The sequence below is a fragment of the Bufo gargarizans genome, chromosome 2 (assembly GCF_014858855.1).
Source record: "Bufo gargarizans isolate SCDJY-AF-19 chromosome 2, ASM1485885v1, whole genome shotgun sequence".
Classification (NCBI taxonomy): domain Eukaryota; kingdom Metazoa; phylum Chordata; class Amphibia; order Anura; family Bufonidae; genus Bufo; species Bufo gargarizans.
Genome location: NC_058081.1, coordinates 68,887,471 through 68,903,612, shown reverse-complemented (window position 1 = coordinate 68,903,612; position 16,142 = coordinate 68,887,471). Strand labels below are relative to the sequence as shown.

General features: G+C 47.6%; 1 protein-coding gene across 3 annotated transcripts in view; it reads left to right on the top strand.

The window, feature by feature from the left end:
* Positions 1-16,142, top strand: part of LOC122929449 (CD209 antigen-like protein C) — an 87,303-nt gene that overhangs the window by 57,871 nt on the left and 13,290 nt on the right. For all 3 annotated transcript variants that reach the window (XM_044283023.1, XM_044283022.1, XM_044283021.1), the window contains 2 exons: positions 10,334-10,387; positions 14,199-14,350. In XM_044283023.1, coding sequence (XP_044138958.1) covers positions 10,334-10,387; positions 14,199-14,350 — 206 coding nt within the window. The remainder of the gene's footprint in view (positions 1-10,333; positions 10,388-14,198; positions 14,351-16,142) is intronic.

Here is a 16,142-nt window from a genome sequence, read left to right as displayed (position 1 = left end):
CCGATGCCTCTGCCTTCTGCCAGTCATTGCACTGGTTGCCCATACAGTAAAAGATTCAAATTAGGTTTATCGCTCACCCACAAAGCTCTCCACAATGCTGCACCCCTTCAGTATATCTACTTGATCATCTATATCTACTATTCTACCCATGCTCTCCATTCTGCCAATGATTTAAGTCCTGATAATATCCTCCATAATCTGAACCTCTCACTCCCATCTCGAAGACTTTGGTTGAGCTGCACCAGTTCTGTGGAATGTGCTACCCTAGACAAACAGGTTCATTTCCAACTTATACAATACATGTACCCTAGCATTGTAAAATGCTGTGGAATATGTTGGCACTCTATAAATTAAGATTATTATCTGGTGTCATGGCAATACTCCAAGCCTGCGGTGTGCATGGGTGCTGCATCACTCACCTAGCTTCTGCCTGGGGCTGGCGGTCAGACTCCTATGTCCCAGGTTCTAGGTCTCTTTCTATGTGTGTCTATTCATTGAACTTCTCCCTGCAGCACTTTAAGGGTTAATTCCCCTTTTTGCTCGGCGTTCATCTGTTTGAATAATGAGCTAATCAGCCCTCCTCTACATGCTGGGCTGTTTGTTTCATCCCTTGCTTGAGCTATAGATTATATGTTGGCTTCACTTGCTTCCTGGGCCCAACCAAAAAGCTATAACTCGTTCGTCTGTCTGTGTATCGACGTCTGCCTGTTTCCTGGATCCTGACTTGGCTCATGGCTGTTCAGTCCACTGATCCTAAGCCTCCTGCCATGAATTCAGGACTGTTTCACGGATTCGCATCTACTCTGCATGCCCGGATGTCTGCCTATTTCCTGGCTATTTGCATTGCCTAATCCATTGGTGCTTGGCACCAGTGTCTCTGACCCCAGTGGTACTATTCCAATAGGTAGTAACTGTGGCGAAACCAACCTCGCCACTGGGTTTTGGAGAGGGCTGTTTAAAAGCCTCTTGCCTCAGGATTATGGCCCATAGTAACTTTAAAGGAGAAGACAGACCGGCCGCACAGCTTAAATCTGTCTGTGGAATTGTATTTTATGTTATTATGCGTTCGGTTAAATTGTATGTTATGTGAGGGTACCCAGATAGCTAATATTATTGTATTTGTGTATTCTGAGTGCCATTCACCTAATGATATGCACTCAGACTTGAGCTATCTGGGGATATGTTAAATGTCTGTGTTTGCTGTGGGGGTGTGCCATTGTGTGTTTAAATGGTGATGTCTGTCCTGTTGTCTCCACATGTGTATTGGTGATCTCCCTTTGTCCTGAGAGATAATTGGATTGCCTTCGGTTGTCTCTGGGACAGAGAGGAGGAAACCATGATGCATTGTGGGGATGTGTTGTATCTGTTCTGTGTCGCAGTCTCCCTTCTGGTCCTCTAGGGGGCGGGAACGATTGGTTGCTGTACTTGCATTGTGTGTGTTGTAAGGTATTGATTGGTTGGATTTCAAAACCCTGTGGGCAGTACTATGTATGTTTCTTATGAATAAAAGAGGCTGTACTTGAAGTACAGTCAGACCACTGCTGACCCTCAAGACGGAGCCTTGTCTCGTTATTGGGGGGATTCCCTATATGCTGTTAGAGACTGATTGCCAGGAGTGTAAGCTGACTGTACGCTTTTCCTGTTCGTCTGCTGGCAGCTATTCGCGAGGTTCCAGTTTGGAGTGCTATTTTGTATCCAGTTCGGGAGGTTGGTGTTCTGCAGTAGCTGTGCCTGTCTCTCAGAAAGGGGCATATCGCCTAAACGGATTTTAACCCCTTGTCTGCTGAAACGGTCCGTTACATTGGTGGCAAGCAGCGGGATCGTTCCTACAGCCAGAAGGACAGCTACAGGAGACACCATTTCTGTGGATTCTACAATTTAAGGGCAACGCATGTCTCAGTACAGCGACCCTAAAAGCACCAGGATGGAACCAGCAGTGGAGTACAGATACTCTGTTGAGGAATTTGACCGTATGATGTGGTTGCGGCTGAACTTCTTCGGACCCAATCCAGCTGAGAAATCCGTGAAGTTCGTGAGGAGTCTAGTGTTCAAGACCCTACTATACCGGGCAGAAGGTGACGGTCAGCTGCCACGTTGGGTGGACCTCCATCGGAAGTTACAGTTGCGGGACAGAGGGAGCCCAGTCTCCATTCCCCAGCGGCAGTGTGAAGTGCAGGGAGGGGAGAGCAGCGGCCTCCCTCCCCAGCGGCAGGCTGAGTTACAGGGGGCAGAGGTAGTTGTTCCTGCCCCCCAGCAGCAGCATGATTTTTTGGGAATTGGGAAGCCTAGTCTCCATTCCCCAGCGGCCGTGTGATGTACAGGGAATTGGGAGCCGAGTCTCCATTCCCCAGCGGCAGGCGGAGTTACAGGGGGCAGAGACAGTCGGTCCTGTCCCCCAGCAGCAGCAGGATTTGTTGGGAACTGGGAGCCTAGTCTCCATTCCCCAGCGGCAGCTTAACGCACCAGGAGGAGACAGTAAGCCCCACAACTGTGCAGATGGGATCGTGGTCTCTGCACTCACAGCACAGGGGGTAGGGACAGTCGGTCCTGTCCCCCAGCAACAGGGCTGTTTAGCCAAAGAGGAGACAGTCGGTTTCCCCCTCCAACAACCAGATCTCCAGCCATCTCCGCAGGGATACCAGGAGGAGGAGGTAAGCGAGCCCTCCCCTTCCCAGCTACTTCCCAACCGAGTTCTGGGGGCAGTGGATGAGCCTGCAATAACCACTGATCCCTTCCCAGCGGAAGAGCTGGCATCAGGGCAGAGAGCCGCTAGCCTCTGCTCCACGGACCCCCTTGTTACAGGACTGGCTTGTACCCCCCTCACGCCAGCAGAAGAGCTGGCATCAGGGCAGAGCGCAGTTGGCCTCTGCCCTCCCCTATCCTCTTGTCCAGAGACTGACTTCCCACAGGCATCCCCAGCGGAATGAGCTGGCATCTGGGCAGAGCGCAGTCGGCCTCTGCCCACCAAGTACCTACAGCTCCAAGCTGGAGAACCACAAAGCAAGGAGTAGCAGATGCCCACTCAACAGCTGGGGACATACAGAACAGAGCCAGGCCCTAAGATTCAACAGGTCCAATATTGGGTTGTGGGTGGGCTGCCAGACTAACTCAGGTACCGACCGGCGTGAGGTCAGGTATCTGGTTAGCCTTCCCTGGGGGGGGGGGGGGGGTGTGGCAAAACCAACCTCGCCACTGGGTTTTGGAGAGGGCTGTTTAAAAGCCTCTTGCCTCAGGATTATGGCCCATAGTAACTTTAAAGGAGAAGACAGACCGGCCGCACAGCTTAAATCTGTCTGTGGAATTGTATTTTATGTTATTATGCGTTTGGTTAAATTGTATGTTATGTGAGGGTACCCAGATAGCTAATATTATTGTATTCGTGTATTCTGAGTGCCATTCACCTAATGATATGCACTCAGACTTGAGCTATCTGGGGATATGTTAAATGTCTGTGTTTGCTGTGGGGGTGTGCCATTGTGTGTTTAAATGGTGATGTCTGTCCTGTTGTCTCCACATGTGTATTGGTGATCTCCCTTTGTCCTGAGAGATAATTGGATTGCCTTCGGTTGTCTCTGGGACAGAGAGGAGGAAACCATGATGCATTGTGGGGATGTGTTGTATCTGTTCTGTGTCGCAGTCTCCCTTCTGGTCCTCTAGGGGGCGGGAACGATTGGTTGCTGTACTTGCATTGTGTGTGTTGTAAGGTATTGATTGGTTGGATTTCAAAACCCTGTGGGCAGTACTATGTATGTTTCTTATGAATAAAAGAGGCTGTACTTGAAGTACAGTCAGACCTACTGCTTGACCCTCAAGACGGAGCCTTGTCTCGTTATTGGGGGGATTCCCTGTATGCTGTTAGAGACTGATTGCCTAGGAGTGTAAGCTGACTGTATGCTTTTCCTGTTCGTCTGCCAGCAGCTATTTGCGAAGGTTCCAGTTTGGAGTGCTATTTTGTATCCAGTTCGGGAGGTTGGTGTTCTGCAGTAGCTGTGCCTGTCTCTCAGAAAGGGGCATATCGCCTAAACGGATTTTAACCCCTTGTCTGCTGAAACGGTCTGTTACAGTAACCTAGTTGCTTCACTGCATAGAAGGCCAAATCCCTGTATAAGGATTAAAGGGTGAAAACCAGGGGTCCGCCAGGATAATGCCCTTAGGACTAGCCCAAAGTTGAACTGTTGGTTGGCACAGTGTGTCCAAACTCACTCCCTATAACATCTGGGTACTAGTAAACTGCATACAACATATGTCCCGGAGGAGTAAAACTGTAGAGAATAACAAATAACAGCACAAATGGTTAAGGCTGCAGCGCAGCCTGTAATTGTGGGAGGGGCATGCAGTACTTAGGCCGGCACTCACCTCCTCTCCAGCCTGACGTTCCAGCGGCGTGCAGTACAGTCCGGTCCTCAGCTGTGGCCTCCTCACTTCCGGGTCCGCCCCTCAGCTTCCTCCTGCTGCTTCTCCAGCGTTCGGCTCTCCTCAGCTCCCGGCGTCAAGGACACCACGCGTGCAGTGCGCTCCGGTCCTCAGCTGTGGCCTCCTCACTTCCAGGTCCGCCCCTCAGCTTCCTCCTGCTGCGTCTCCAGCGTCGGCCTTCTTTCGCTCCCGGCATCTCAAGGTATGTCTAGCGCAGCTCCTGCCTGCCACCTCACGCTGCCTGGGTGAATCTGCCGCCAGGGTCTCGCTTCCAGTGTTGATCACGAATATTCGAGTTGCGAATTTTAATCGCGAATATCGGCACTTCGAGAATTCGCGAATATTTCGATTATCGCAAAATATATTCGTAGTTGCGAATATTCGATTTTTGCGAAAATACTAGTTCATTTCGCAATCAAGAAAATAATGCCTGGAGATCATGAATTCGCGAATACATGGCGAATATTCGTCCAAAATATTCGCGAAATATCGCAAATTCGAATATTGCCCCTGCCGCTCATCACGTCGCTTCCCGCGTCTGTCTGGTCTGAATGCCTGTCCCTTACCCTCCCTCATCTTTTTCTGTCTGCCCCCCTCTGTCCACTGGGGCTGGGTTTTTCTCTGCTTCCCTGGAGGTACTTGCGCGTTTCTGGGGCTATTGTCGCGCGTTCCCATAGTCTGGTGGGGCGCACAACAATAAACCCACACTTGTTCTGAGGCTGCACCTGTTGGACGCTTGCGCCTACAGAACACAACATAAATGCTCAGGTCCTAACCCATCGAGCCGTCCCCCAGCTGCAGCATGTTTTTCCTCCAGCCACTGCGGAGTCTTGTTCCATGCTCCGAGTATGTCGGCCTCCGCAGTCGCTAGTTCATGTCTCTGGGCCTCATCTCTGGTTGTCCTTTTTCTATCACACCACCTTTTCCATTACACCGCGGCCCTCGGTCTCTCAGAGTGTTCCGCATCACAGCGTTCTCGCCTTATTTTCTGTCGTGGCTTATTCTTCCCGGGTCCCCGGGCTCTCTCTCTCGCGGTGTTCGTCCTGTCTCAAGCCTTGGATCGCCCAGGGTCGTCTCTTTTCCGGTTCGCCCGGTTCGCGTGTTTGTCTCCTGGATCGCCCAGGTCCCTTCCCTAGTTCGCCTGGGGTTCTTCTTTCTCCTGGATCGCCCAGGTCTTTTCCCTAGTTCGCCTGGGTTCTTCTTTCTCCTGGATCGCCCAGGTTTCTACCCTGGTTCGCCTGGGGTTCTTTTTCTTTCTCCTGGATCGCCCAGGTCTCTACCCTAGTTCGCCCGGGGTTCCTCCTTCCTCCTGGATCGCCCAGCTCTGTTTTTCAGTTCTCGGTTACCTGGTCTCTCTGCTATTCACGGGTGTGGGTTGTCCATGCTTCTTGCTTCCAGTCGGCTGTCCCTTGTACCCCTGGGTCCTGTCTCAGGCTCTCCCATCTCCTGGGCCAGTCTGGTCGACTGCTCCTCTTCTGGCGTCTTACCTGTCTTCGCTTCCTTTGGGGGTTCGCCTCCCATATCGCTTCCCAGCTGTCGCTCATCTGGTCCTCATATGCATTATCTTCAGATCGCAGGTTCGGTCAGTTTTTTTTTTTTGTTTGTTTTTTCGGCTTGCGTCAGTCAAAGGTTTTAAAATCTTTCCTCAGGTAAGTTCAGGTCTTGTTCGGTCCCTCTGAGGACCGTATTTTTTGTTTGTTTTCCTCTTCTCGTCTGCAGGTCTGGATTTTTCTTTAGCTTACCGGTTCGCATTCGGATTCAGATCTCCTTTTCCTTGGTCTTGGGCGTCTTCTGGTCGGTGACCCGGAGGCCGTGGATGCCCTCCATCGATCCGAAGTGGAAAAGGGTTTCATCATCGGTCCCTTTCTCCACATTCCGTTTCAGTCCTGGCGGATCAACCCCATCGGGCTGGTTGTGAAACAATCCTCCAATTAAAACGCCTCATCCACGACCTGTCAGCGCCTCATATGTCATCCATCCCAAGCCTGAATTCCCTTATCCCCTCTGAGGAGTATTCCATGCAATACTCGTCAGTTGAGGAAGCCATTCAGCTCATTCTCCAGTCGGGGGTTGGGTCCTGGCTTGCCAAGGTAGACAAAGCTGATGCTTTCAAGCTTCTCCCGGTCCACCCGCATCTTTGGAGGTACTATGGTATCAATTGGTCGGACAGGGTTATTTTGCCAACCGCTTAACCTTTGGGTACAAGAGCAGCCCCTGGCTGTTCGACCAGTTTGCCAGGGCTCTCCATTGGATCCTGGTGCATCACGGAGGTCTTCCCATGGTAATTCATTACCTGGACGATTTCTTGCTCATTGAGAATCCTCATCCGGTCCCTTCAATTCCCGCTACCCCTGCCACCAGGGTGATCTTCTGGGCATCACATTAGATTCCGTCAAGATGGAGGCCAGTCTGCCACCTGAAAAGTTGACCAGGATCCGCTCTGCCATCTCCCGGGCGGTCAGCGCTCTGTCCCTGACCAAGGCGGAAGCTTCAGTCCTTACTGGGTCTGCTGAATCATGCCTCGAAGATCATGCCCCAGGGCCGGTCTTTTCTGGCCAGCCTGTTGCATCTTCTTTCCACAGTTCGTGACCAGGATTCTGTTGTCCACCTCGACCGCCACGCCATCTCGGATCTTGCCATGTGGAACACCTTCCTTTCAGAATGGAACGGCATTCCCTCTTCGTTCCCCGTTGGGACTCGGCTTCCCCGATTATTTTCTCGGACGCAGCCGGTTCCATCGGCTTTGCCGCCATCTTCAGGTCCCACTGGCTGGTGGCCAGGTGGCCCCTGGAAATCCAAGCAGACCCAGCTGCCATCGGGTCTTCTCCTTTCCTGGAATTATATCCCATCGTGGCTGCCGCCTTAGTCTGGGGCAGCTCCTCGTCCAACTTGCCAGTCTTGTTCGTCACGGACAACCAGTCCCTGGTCGATATTATCAATTCCGGCAGGTCCAGATCTCTCCGGGTCATAGCTCTACTGCGGAAATTAGTGTGGCTATCCCTCACCCACAACTTCCACGTCCGTTGTGCTCACATTCCAGGGGATTCCAATACTGCCGCTGGCGCCCTCTCCCGTTTCTGTTTTTCCACTTTCTTTCAGGAAATGCCCGAAGCAGATCATCCCGGTACGCAGGTTCCTCCACTAAGCTCATTCATCCTGGATTAGCATCCCTGGTGGTCCAGGCAGAGAGACTGGTCGAGGGTTCTCTTTCCCTCAGCACAGCCAGGAATTATCGGGCCGGCTTCACAGCTTTCAGCAAGTTTGCTCGAGAATTCCCAAGGGGTCAGCTGGAGGAAACCTCATATGTCTTGGCGTTCATTGCATTTTTGCCACACTCGCCTCTCCTTGTCGCACAACACCATCAAGCTATATTTAGCAGGGCTCCAGCATTATCGCATGATCGCCAAGCCAGATGGGGTTCCATCCTTGCTTCACAAGCCGTCAAGGCAACACTCAGGGGTCTGCAGAAGAAGGGAAAGTGTCCGCGCACCCGTAGACTGCCGGTGTCGGGGGAATTGTTCAGAGCCCTATCCTCGGCCTTAGACGGCAGTCCTTTTGGGCCCTCTCTCAGCACGGTTCTGAAGGCGGCTATTTACCTCAGGTTCTACGGCTTCCTCAGGCCTGGTGAATTTACGTCGGGCTCCGGGCGTCATAGCTTCCTCCAGAAACGCCACCCAGTCTGGTCCACAGACCTTTTGTCCTCCATCTCCCGTCCTCCAAAACCACCAGTCTGGTCCTCCCACGGAGATTAAGTTCTTCCCTTCAGGTAACCGTTGGTGCCCGGTCAAGGTTCTGTGGCAATTATCGTACTGCTTCACGGTCTCTCCACCAGACTCCCCTCTTCTGCCTTGCGTGGGTCAGCCACTCACCACATCAAAATTCATGTCCCTCGTCCGGTCCCTGATGCAGGGGTTGGGTCACGACCCCAGTACCATTTCAGGTCATTCCTTCCGCGTTGGGGCTGCGTCGGCAGCATCCAAGCATCAGGTCCCCGCACATGTCATCCGCTGCATGGGGCGTTGGCGTTCGTCCTGTTTCGCCTGCTATACACCAAATCCCCAGGCAGAAATCTCTCAGGCCTTCCGTACACTGGCTTTGTGATGGTTTTATTGAATATGTCACCTATTCAGAGTCTTTGGCCCCTTTTCTTGGCGTACCCGCGACCGTGGCTCCCGGCACACCCCAGCCTCTAGGTTCAGGGTTAAGGGTTTCCCCTTTCCCACTTCCACCATCCTAGCCCTGACCACAATGTCAATCAGCTGCTTCTAACTCCAGCAGAATTCTGTTGTGTATAAAACTGCTATGGCCTTGTAGGACAGGGATCTAACATTATCACTTTACAAATTATTAGTGCTGCCTCATCTAGAATATGCTGGTCAGTTCATAGCAAGGATACCCTATAGCAGGCATGCTCAACCTGCGGCCCTCCAGCTGTTGCAAAACTACAACTCCCAGCATGCCCAAACAGCCTACAGCTATCAGCCTACAGCAGGGCATTGTGGGAGTTGCAGTTTTACAACAGCTGGAGGGCCGCAGGTTGAGCATGCCTGCCCTATGTTTATAAAAACTGCTAAGAAGGGCAACTAAGCTGATAAGGGGAATAGATGATTTTAGTTACAGTATGTGGAAATATTAAAATAATTCAATTTCTTGAAAGGGTGTGGGCATGATTGATTTATATAAATACATAAATGACTGATAAAAACTATGAAGAAAGAAATGAATGAAAAAGTTCAATCTCCAAAGGCAACATGACTTCTTCACCATCAGAGCTGTGAATCTATCAAATAGTCTTCCGCAGGAGGCAGCTGTTGGCTTCAAAAAAATCTCAGATGATTTCTTACAGCAAAATAACATCAACATTTGTTGTAATGGATACTATTCTGGTCTCCCAGATTCCTTCCATTCATCTACCTCATTCTCCATCCTTTGATTGAACTTGATAGATTTTTTTTTTTCCAACCATAATTACGTACTTAGAAGTGACTAATGTTTGGCAGGGTCTTTCACTAGAGCTCTAGGGAAATAATTAGAATCTATACACACTTGTCTCTTTCCATCTTATTTTGTGACCCAAAAAGGTTAAAAAATATTGCTTGCCAGCAGACTCCATTCATTTCATTGGGACTTACAGAAAAATGTCTTGAAATACTTTTTTGTAGTCCAGTATGGCTACCAGCATCCAGTATGGCATGCAGCATAACTCTGCATCATCACTCCATAACCATAGAGATCCACTATTTTGCTACAAACTTGAAGATACTGTCAATACCTCCCTGTATCTCAGCTTCCAAGATGCTTAAAGGGGTTCTCATGCTTTTCATAAAATCCTGGCACTTTCTGTTGTGTTTAGGAAAGATAGTTTGGTCAGTACATACCCGTCCGTTGTGCCACCATTACCACTGCTTAAGCCCAGACTGGCTGTGGGGTCTTCTGCTCAGGTACTGACTGGATTTCTCCCCGGGCCTTAGTGTTCAGCTGCATATACAGTATATGCAGCTGAACAGGAAGACTGAAGAACATGTTTGGTAGTGACCCAAGCAGAGAAGTCAGCAGCCAGTCAGAGAGGGAAGCATCAGAGGAGCAATGGCTGGGTAAGTACTGACCAGATTATCTTTCCTACAGAGGACAGAAGATGCCAGGAATTTATGAAAAGCCTGGATAACCCCTTTAAGTGTACTGGAAACCGAGATACAGGGAGTTACTGTTATGGAGGAGGTATCCCACGGTTATTGTAACTACAGTTGTATCCACATCTGTAGATTTAAAGTGGATTTGGGCCATGATTAAATTGCTTACCACTTTCTCCAATTTCACCGTATATTTTTGTATGACGTGGTTCCTAATATTCATATCTCTTCTCAAAGATGTCCATCCTGTGCTAGTTCTCTAAATAATCAAACATAAATCTTTATTACAGAAAATGTCAAACAGAATTTCCTCGAGGATATCAAAGCTATTAACAAGACCTTGGGTAAGTCATATAAAACGAGGGTCCTCTGAAGTTTTTCTACATCAGTTTGTTGCATATCCCTTGTTAGTGGCAGACTAGCCCCACTGTAAAGATATGACATTAATAGGGTCCACAGAAGTCTATTGATAATTCTGTATTAAAATCAGGAGTATACTGTACAACCAATGTGCTCCCCAATCTTAGGAAGAAATAAAAATAAAAATTGGATTGATGTTCCATCATGCTGACATCTAACCAATCTACTAAAACTGATCTAATCTTACTGAGTAGGATAGCAATAGGGTACGACGACTTGGAACGTGCGGATATCACTGTTAAAATAATGTCTATTTAAAATAGGATCAGTTTTAACAGATAAATCTCACCACTGCACGGGTGATGCTCAGTCTCTCCTCCTGATAAGCCGGTCTGCAGTGCTGGCCAAATTCTACTTGTCACTTCAACGGTCCAGTGGTCCTTATAGCTTATTCCTTCCAGGCATTCGGTATGGTAATCCACCGTAATCAATCTTGGCGGGAAAGAAAACTTTAAGAGAACGTCACTTGTAGCTATTTTGCGGACCCTCGTGCAAAAGTGGCAACTCAGGAGAAAAAATTTACAGAAAACACCTCATGCAGGATGTAATTGTACAGAAGTTTATTTTATTCGGTTATACTCGCAAAAGTGAATCTTTTAAAAGGCATATCATGATAAAAACGCAGATCCCTCTGCCCGACCGGTTTCGCCAGTAGCTGCTTTCTCAAGGGCTGTTTGCAAACAGTCCACAAAATAGCTATAAGCAGGGCCGTCTTTACCAAGGGGCAAAAGGGGCAGCTGCCCTGGGCCCAGTTGCTCCTGGGGGGCCCAAGGCAGCTGCCTCTTGAGCCCTGCTAGCTACTGCCCTGGGTGTCAGGCTGTCGGCTACATAGGCATCATGGTCGTACTGTGTTAATGATCTTAATTCTAGGACCTTAATGAGTTTTGCTCTAGGACCTTAATGACATCATTACCATGTGACCAGTAACCTAGCAATTACTGGTCACATGGCTATGAGGTCATCACAGGTCCTACTGAGTTGTGCAGAAGTTAACTGTGGAGCTTTTTTGTGTAAAGATTACATCAGAAAAAGGTGACAGGGGCTGTTATGTTAATATACTGTAAACTACTGTATAGTGGGGTGCTGTATACTGTGTGGTGGGCTGTATATTGTGTGTGGGCTGTATATTGTGTGGTGGGCTATATATTGTGTAATGGGCTGTATATTGTGTGGTGGGCTGTATACTGTGGGGGGCCTCTATAGTGTGGGGGGGCCTGTATAGTGGGGGAGAGTGCTATACTGCTGTACTGTATAGTGTGGGGGGCTGTATCGTGTATAGTTTGGGGTGCTGTATACAGTGAGGTGTTGTATACCGTGAGGTGCTGTATACTGTGGGCTGCTCTACTATATACTGTGGGGTACTGTATAGTGTGGGGTGCTAAACTGCATACTGTGTGGTGCTGTATACTATAGGGTGCTATACTGCATACTGTGGGTTGCTGTATACTATAGGGTGCTATACTGCATACTGTGGGGTGCACTGTAACACTAGGGTGAGCCGAGCCCTGGTCTCCTTCCTGCAGAGCGGTGCCCACTTCCAGCCCAGAGCACTGAACCTGAGCCGCTGGAGTCTTCAGAACTGGAAGTATTTACAGTCATTCACTGGACTCTACCAGATGTGTGGATTTTTTGTGTGTGTGTTGTGGTGGAGGGCGTGATTGCATGCTAAGGTGTGGGAAGGCGGGATCCAGGGGGCCCAAGTAAATGTTTGCCCAGGGTCCAATCAATATTAAAGACGACCCTGGCTATAAGTGATGCATAAGTTTCCTTTCCCGACGAGGGTGGATTACCATAGCGAATGCCTGGAGGGAATAAGCTATAAAGACCACTGGAATGGAGTGGAATTTGGCCAGCACTGCAGGCCGGCTTATCAGGAGGAGAGACTGAGCATCACCCGTGCAGTGGTGAGATTTATCTGTCAAAACTGATCCTATTTTAAATAGACGTTATTTTAACTGTGATATCTGCACGCTCCAAGTCGTTGTACCCTATTGCTTTTCTATGATCACAAGAGTGTTTTGTGACTTGTTCTGACCTGTTTGTGATTGGTGTATTTTTATTTTATTTTATTAATGAGTAGGATAGCCTTACATTATATGACATTGTTAAAGGGGTCCCCTACCAATTTGCCAAGAGGACTTCAACAACCATGACTGATCCCTTTATACAGTACATCCCAATATATACAATATGCATAGAGTTATGAAGAAAAACAAGTCCACCCTCCTTTAATTCCATGGTTTTATATATCAGGATATAATAGTTTTTTATTATGTCCTGATACATAAAACCATGGAATTAAAGGAGGGCGAACTGGTTCTTAAAATGTCTTAAAATTAGTTAAATCCAACCTCAGATGAAGCACAACACACAAGAGATTGCACCATGCCATTATCTATTCACCAAAAATAAACCCAAAATAGAAAAGCCATGTGTGAAATACTAAGTCCACCCATGAATCAATAGCTTGTAGAACTACCTTTAGCAGCAATAACTTGAAGTCATTATTTTTTGTATGACTTTATCAGCCCTTCACATCGTTCTGGAGGAAATTTGACCCACTCTTCTTTACATTGTTTCTTCAGTTGATTAAAGTTTGTGGGATTACTTTTATGCACAGCTCTATTAAGGTCCCACCACAGCATCTCAGTGGGGTAAAGGTCTGGTCTTTGACTAGTCCATTGCAACACCTTGATCCTTTTGTTTTTCAGCCATTCTGTTGTAGATTTGCTGGTGTGTTTCATATCCTTGTCCTGTTGCATGAGCCAGTTTTGGCCAAGATTTAACTGTTGGAGACTCTCTAATACTTTGGTATACAAAGAAGTTCATGGTCAACTCAATGACTGCAAGGTGGCTAGGTCCTTTGGCTGCATAAGAAGTCCAAGTCATTACCGTTCCCCTCACCATGCATGACAGTTGGTATAAGGTGTTTGTGCTCATATTCTATATTTGGCTTTCCTTAAATGTGCACTGAGCATTATGTCCAAACATCTCTACTTTGGTCTTGTCTACTCAAAGAACATTTTTTGTAGAAGTCTTGTGGATTGTTCAAATGCAACTTTGCAAACTTAAGCCGTGCTGCCATGTTCTTTTTAGAAGGAAGAGGCTAAGAAGGAAGAGGCTTTCTTCTGGAAACCCTCCCAATAAGCCATACCCATTTTTTCTAATTATACTGTCATGAACCTGAAGATTTAACATGCTAACAGAGGCCTGTAGAGTCTTAGACGTAGCTCTTGGGTTTTTACACTCTCTCTGAACATTGCACAGTCTGACCTTAGGTGAGAATTTGCTGGGACATTCACTCCTGGGAAGAATGTCAACTGTCTTGAATGTTTTCCACTTGTAAATAATCTTTCTCACTGTAGAATGATGGATTTCAAATTGTTTGGAAATGGCCTTATATCCCTTCTCTGATAGACGGACAGCAACAATTATGCCAATGATGTCTTCCCTCCTTGACATTTTGTTAACACATGCCTGAATGTTCCAGACCAGCAAACTGCCAAAACGTCTGCTTTTATAGAGTTGGTCACACTGGATAATGATCAATTAATTAATTAATTTTTCCCACACAGCTTCCGCATTTTGGCCTAGTTTTTGTTGAATAAAAAATAACACTGTGTAATTTGTCATGAGTTCATCTGAGGTTGAAAGTGTTTCTAAAGAGAGCAGTAATCTGTCGTCTTCTCTTCTGTAGGTAACTCTACATCATTTATAATTTTCTCTCCCACTCAGAGAATGTCTGCAGAACTTGCCCCCCTGAATGGAAGCCAATAGGTCTCTTCTGTTACTACTTCTCTACAGACACATTGTCTTGGGACAATGCTAAAGATGAGTGTGTCAGAAATGGATCAGCGCTTGCATTTCTCAAAAATAAGGACGAGACGGTAAGAATCTATGGATTTCAGTCACATTTAGTTCCAAACCCACCAAACACACAGCACACCTTTTGGTTAAAAATATTTTTTTTCTTATTTTCCTCCCCAAAACCTAGGTGCGTCTTATGGGCAGGTGCGTCTTATAGGGCGAAAAATACGGTAGTAGCGCTATATAAGTGTATAAAATAAATAATAATGGTGCATCTGATGCCAGGGGGGATAGATTAAAGGGGTTGTCCGGGTTCAGAGCTGTTGAACCCGGACATATTCATTTTCTGGAGTTCCGATGACGAACCGAGCTCTCCATAGGCCTGCCAGGTGGAGGCTTCCGCCCAGCAGTGAGCCCGGTGACGTAACCGGCCCTGATGGACGGGCTTTAGCTCTGCCCTAGCCTGTAAAACGGCTAGGGCAGCGCTAAAGCCCGCCCATAAGAGCCGGTGACGTCACCGAACACACTGCTGGGCGGAAGCCTCCGCCTGGCAGCGTGTTATTGTGAATAAAAGAGCCCTTGCCCTGCGCGATCTAGCTCAGGACAAGGGAGAGCATCGGAGCATGAACTGCTCCGATGCTCAAGTCAGGGGAGCCGCCTGGGTGAAATTATGGGTATGTCCTGGTTAAGCTCTGAACCCTTTAACACCGACCTGTAATATGCTGGTCTTAGTAAATGTCCCATAAATGCTTCCTAAGTTTTATATCTTAATAGCAGTCAGATCTCCATTCTGAAAAACATCTCTAAAGCCCCTACATAGGTGAAAAGTTTTTCTTCCTAAGTTTTTTAATTTTTCCGTTTACATAGTCTTATGAGGGCTTATTTTTTGCGGGACAAGTTGTACTTTCTAATAGCACTATTTACGGTTGCATACAATGAAGAGGAAAGGGGGGAAAAAAAATTCAAGTTGGGTGGAATTGGGATTTTTTACACCATTCACCTTCATGCTCCAGGTCAGTACGATTACAGCGATACAACACTGGTTTTACCTTTTCTTGCATTTTAATACTGGGAACATAATGTAAAATATAAGAGTGGAACTGGATTGCACATCCTCAACACTATGCTTTTGTCTAATAACTGCTTCTCAGCATAATAAAAAGGCATTGGTATACAATTTGATCAAAAAGCATAGGCCCACTCATCACGACAAGGTTGCCTCTTTGAGTGGGAACCTACTCTAAATGAATAAAAAAATTATAATATTTTAAATCCTTGAGAAAAAAAAAAAAAATTTAATCACCATATTCTGCGGGTGTTATATTCTGCATATTCTGCGAGTTGCGGGTGCCAGAAAATACAAGGGAGCTGGTGTAGAATTTGTGTGTAATAGTTTTCTGGCACACATACAGTATTACTTAATGTGTTGGGCCAATGGTGACTCGCTCCCTTCCTTTCAAATACTGCTCACTTTTTGTAAAAGTGGTGAGGGTGGTGTAAAAATTGTAAAGTTGCACATTTTAGCTTAACCCCTTAAGGACATAGGACGTACCGGTACGCCCTATTTCCCGAGTCCTTAAGGACCAAGGACGTACCGGTACGTCCTGACTTTAAAATCGGCATTCCGGTGCCGCAGGGGTTAATTTGAACAGGATGCCGGCTGAAATCATTCAGCCGGCATCCTGTTAAAACGCCAGGGGGGTCATGTGACCCCCCTGTGTCGGCGATCGCAGCAAACCGCAGGTCAATTCAGACCTGCGGTTTGCTGCGCTTTTTGCAGGGACCGCGGGGATCAGAAACTTTAGAGTGCCTAAAATCAATATAGTACACCCCCCTGCACCCCTGCATGATTTGATGGCGGCGGGTGGTGCA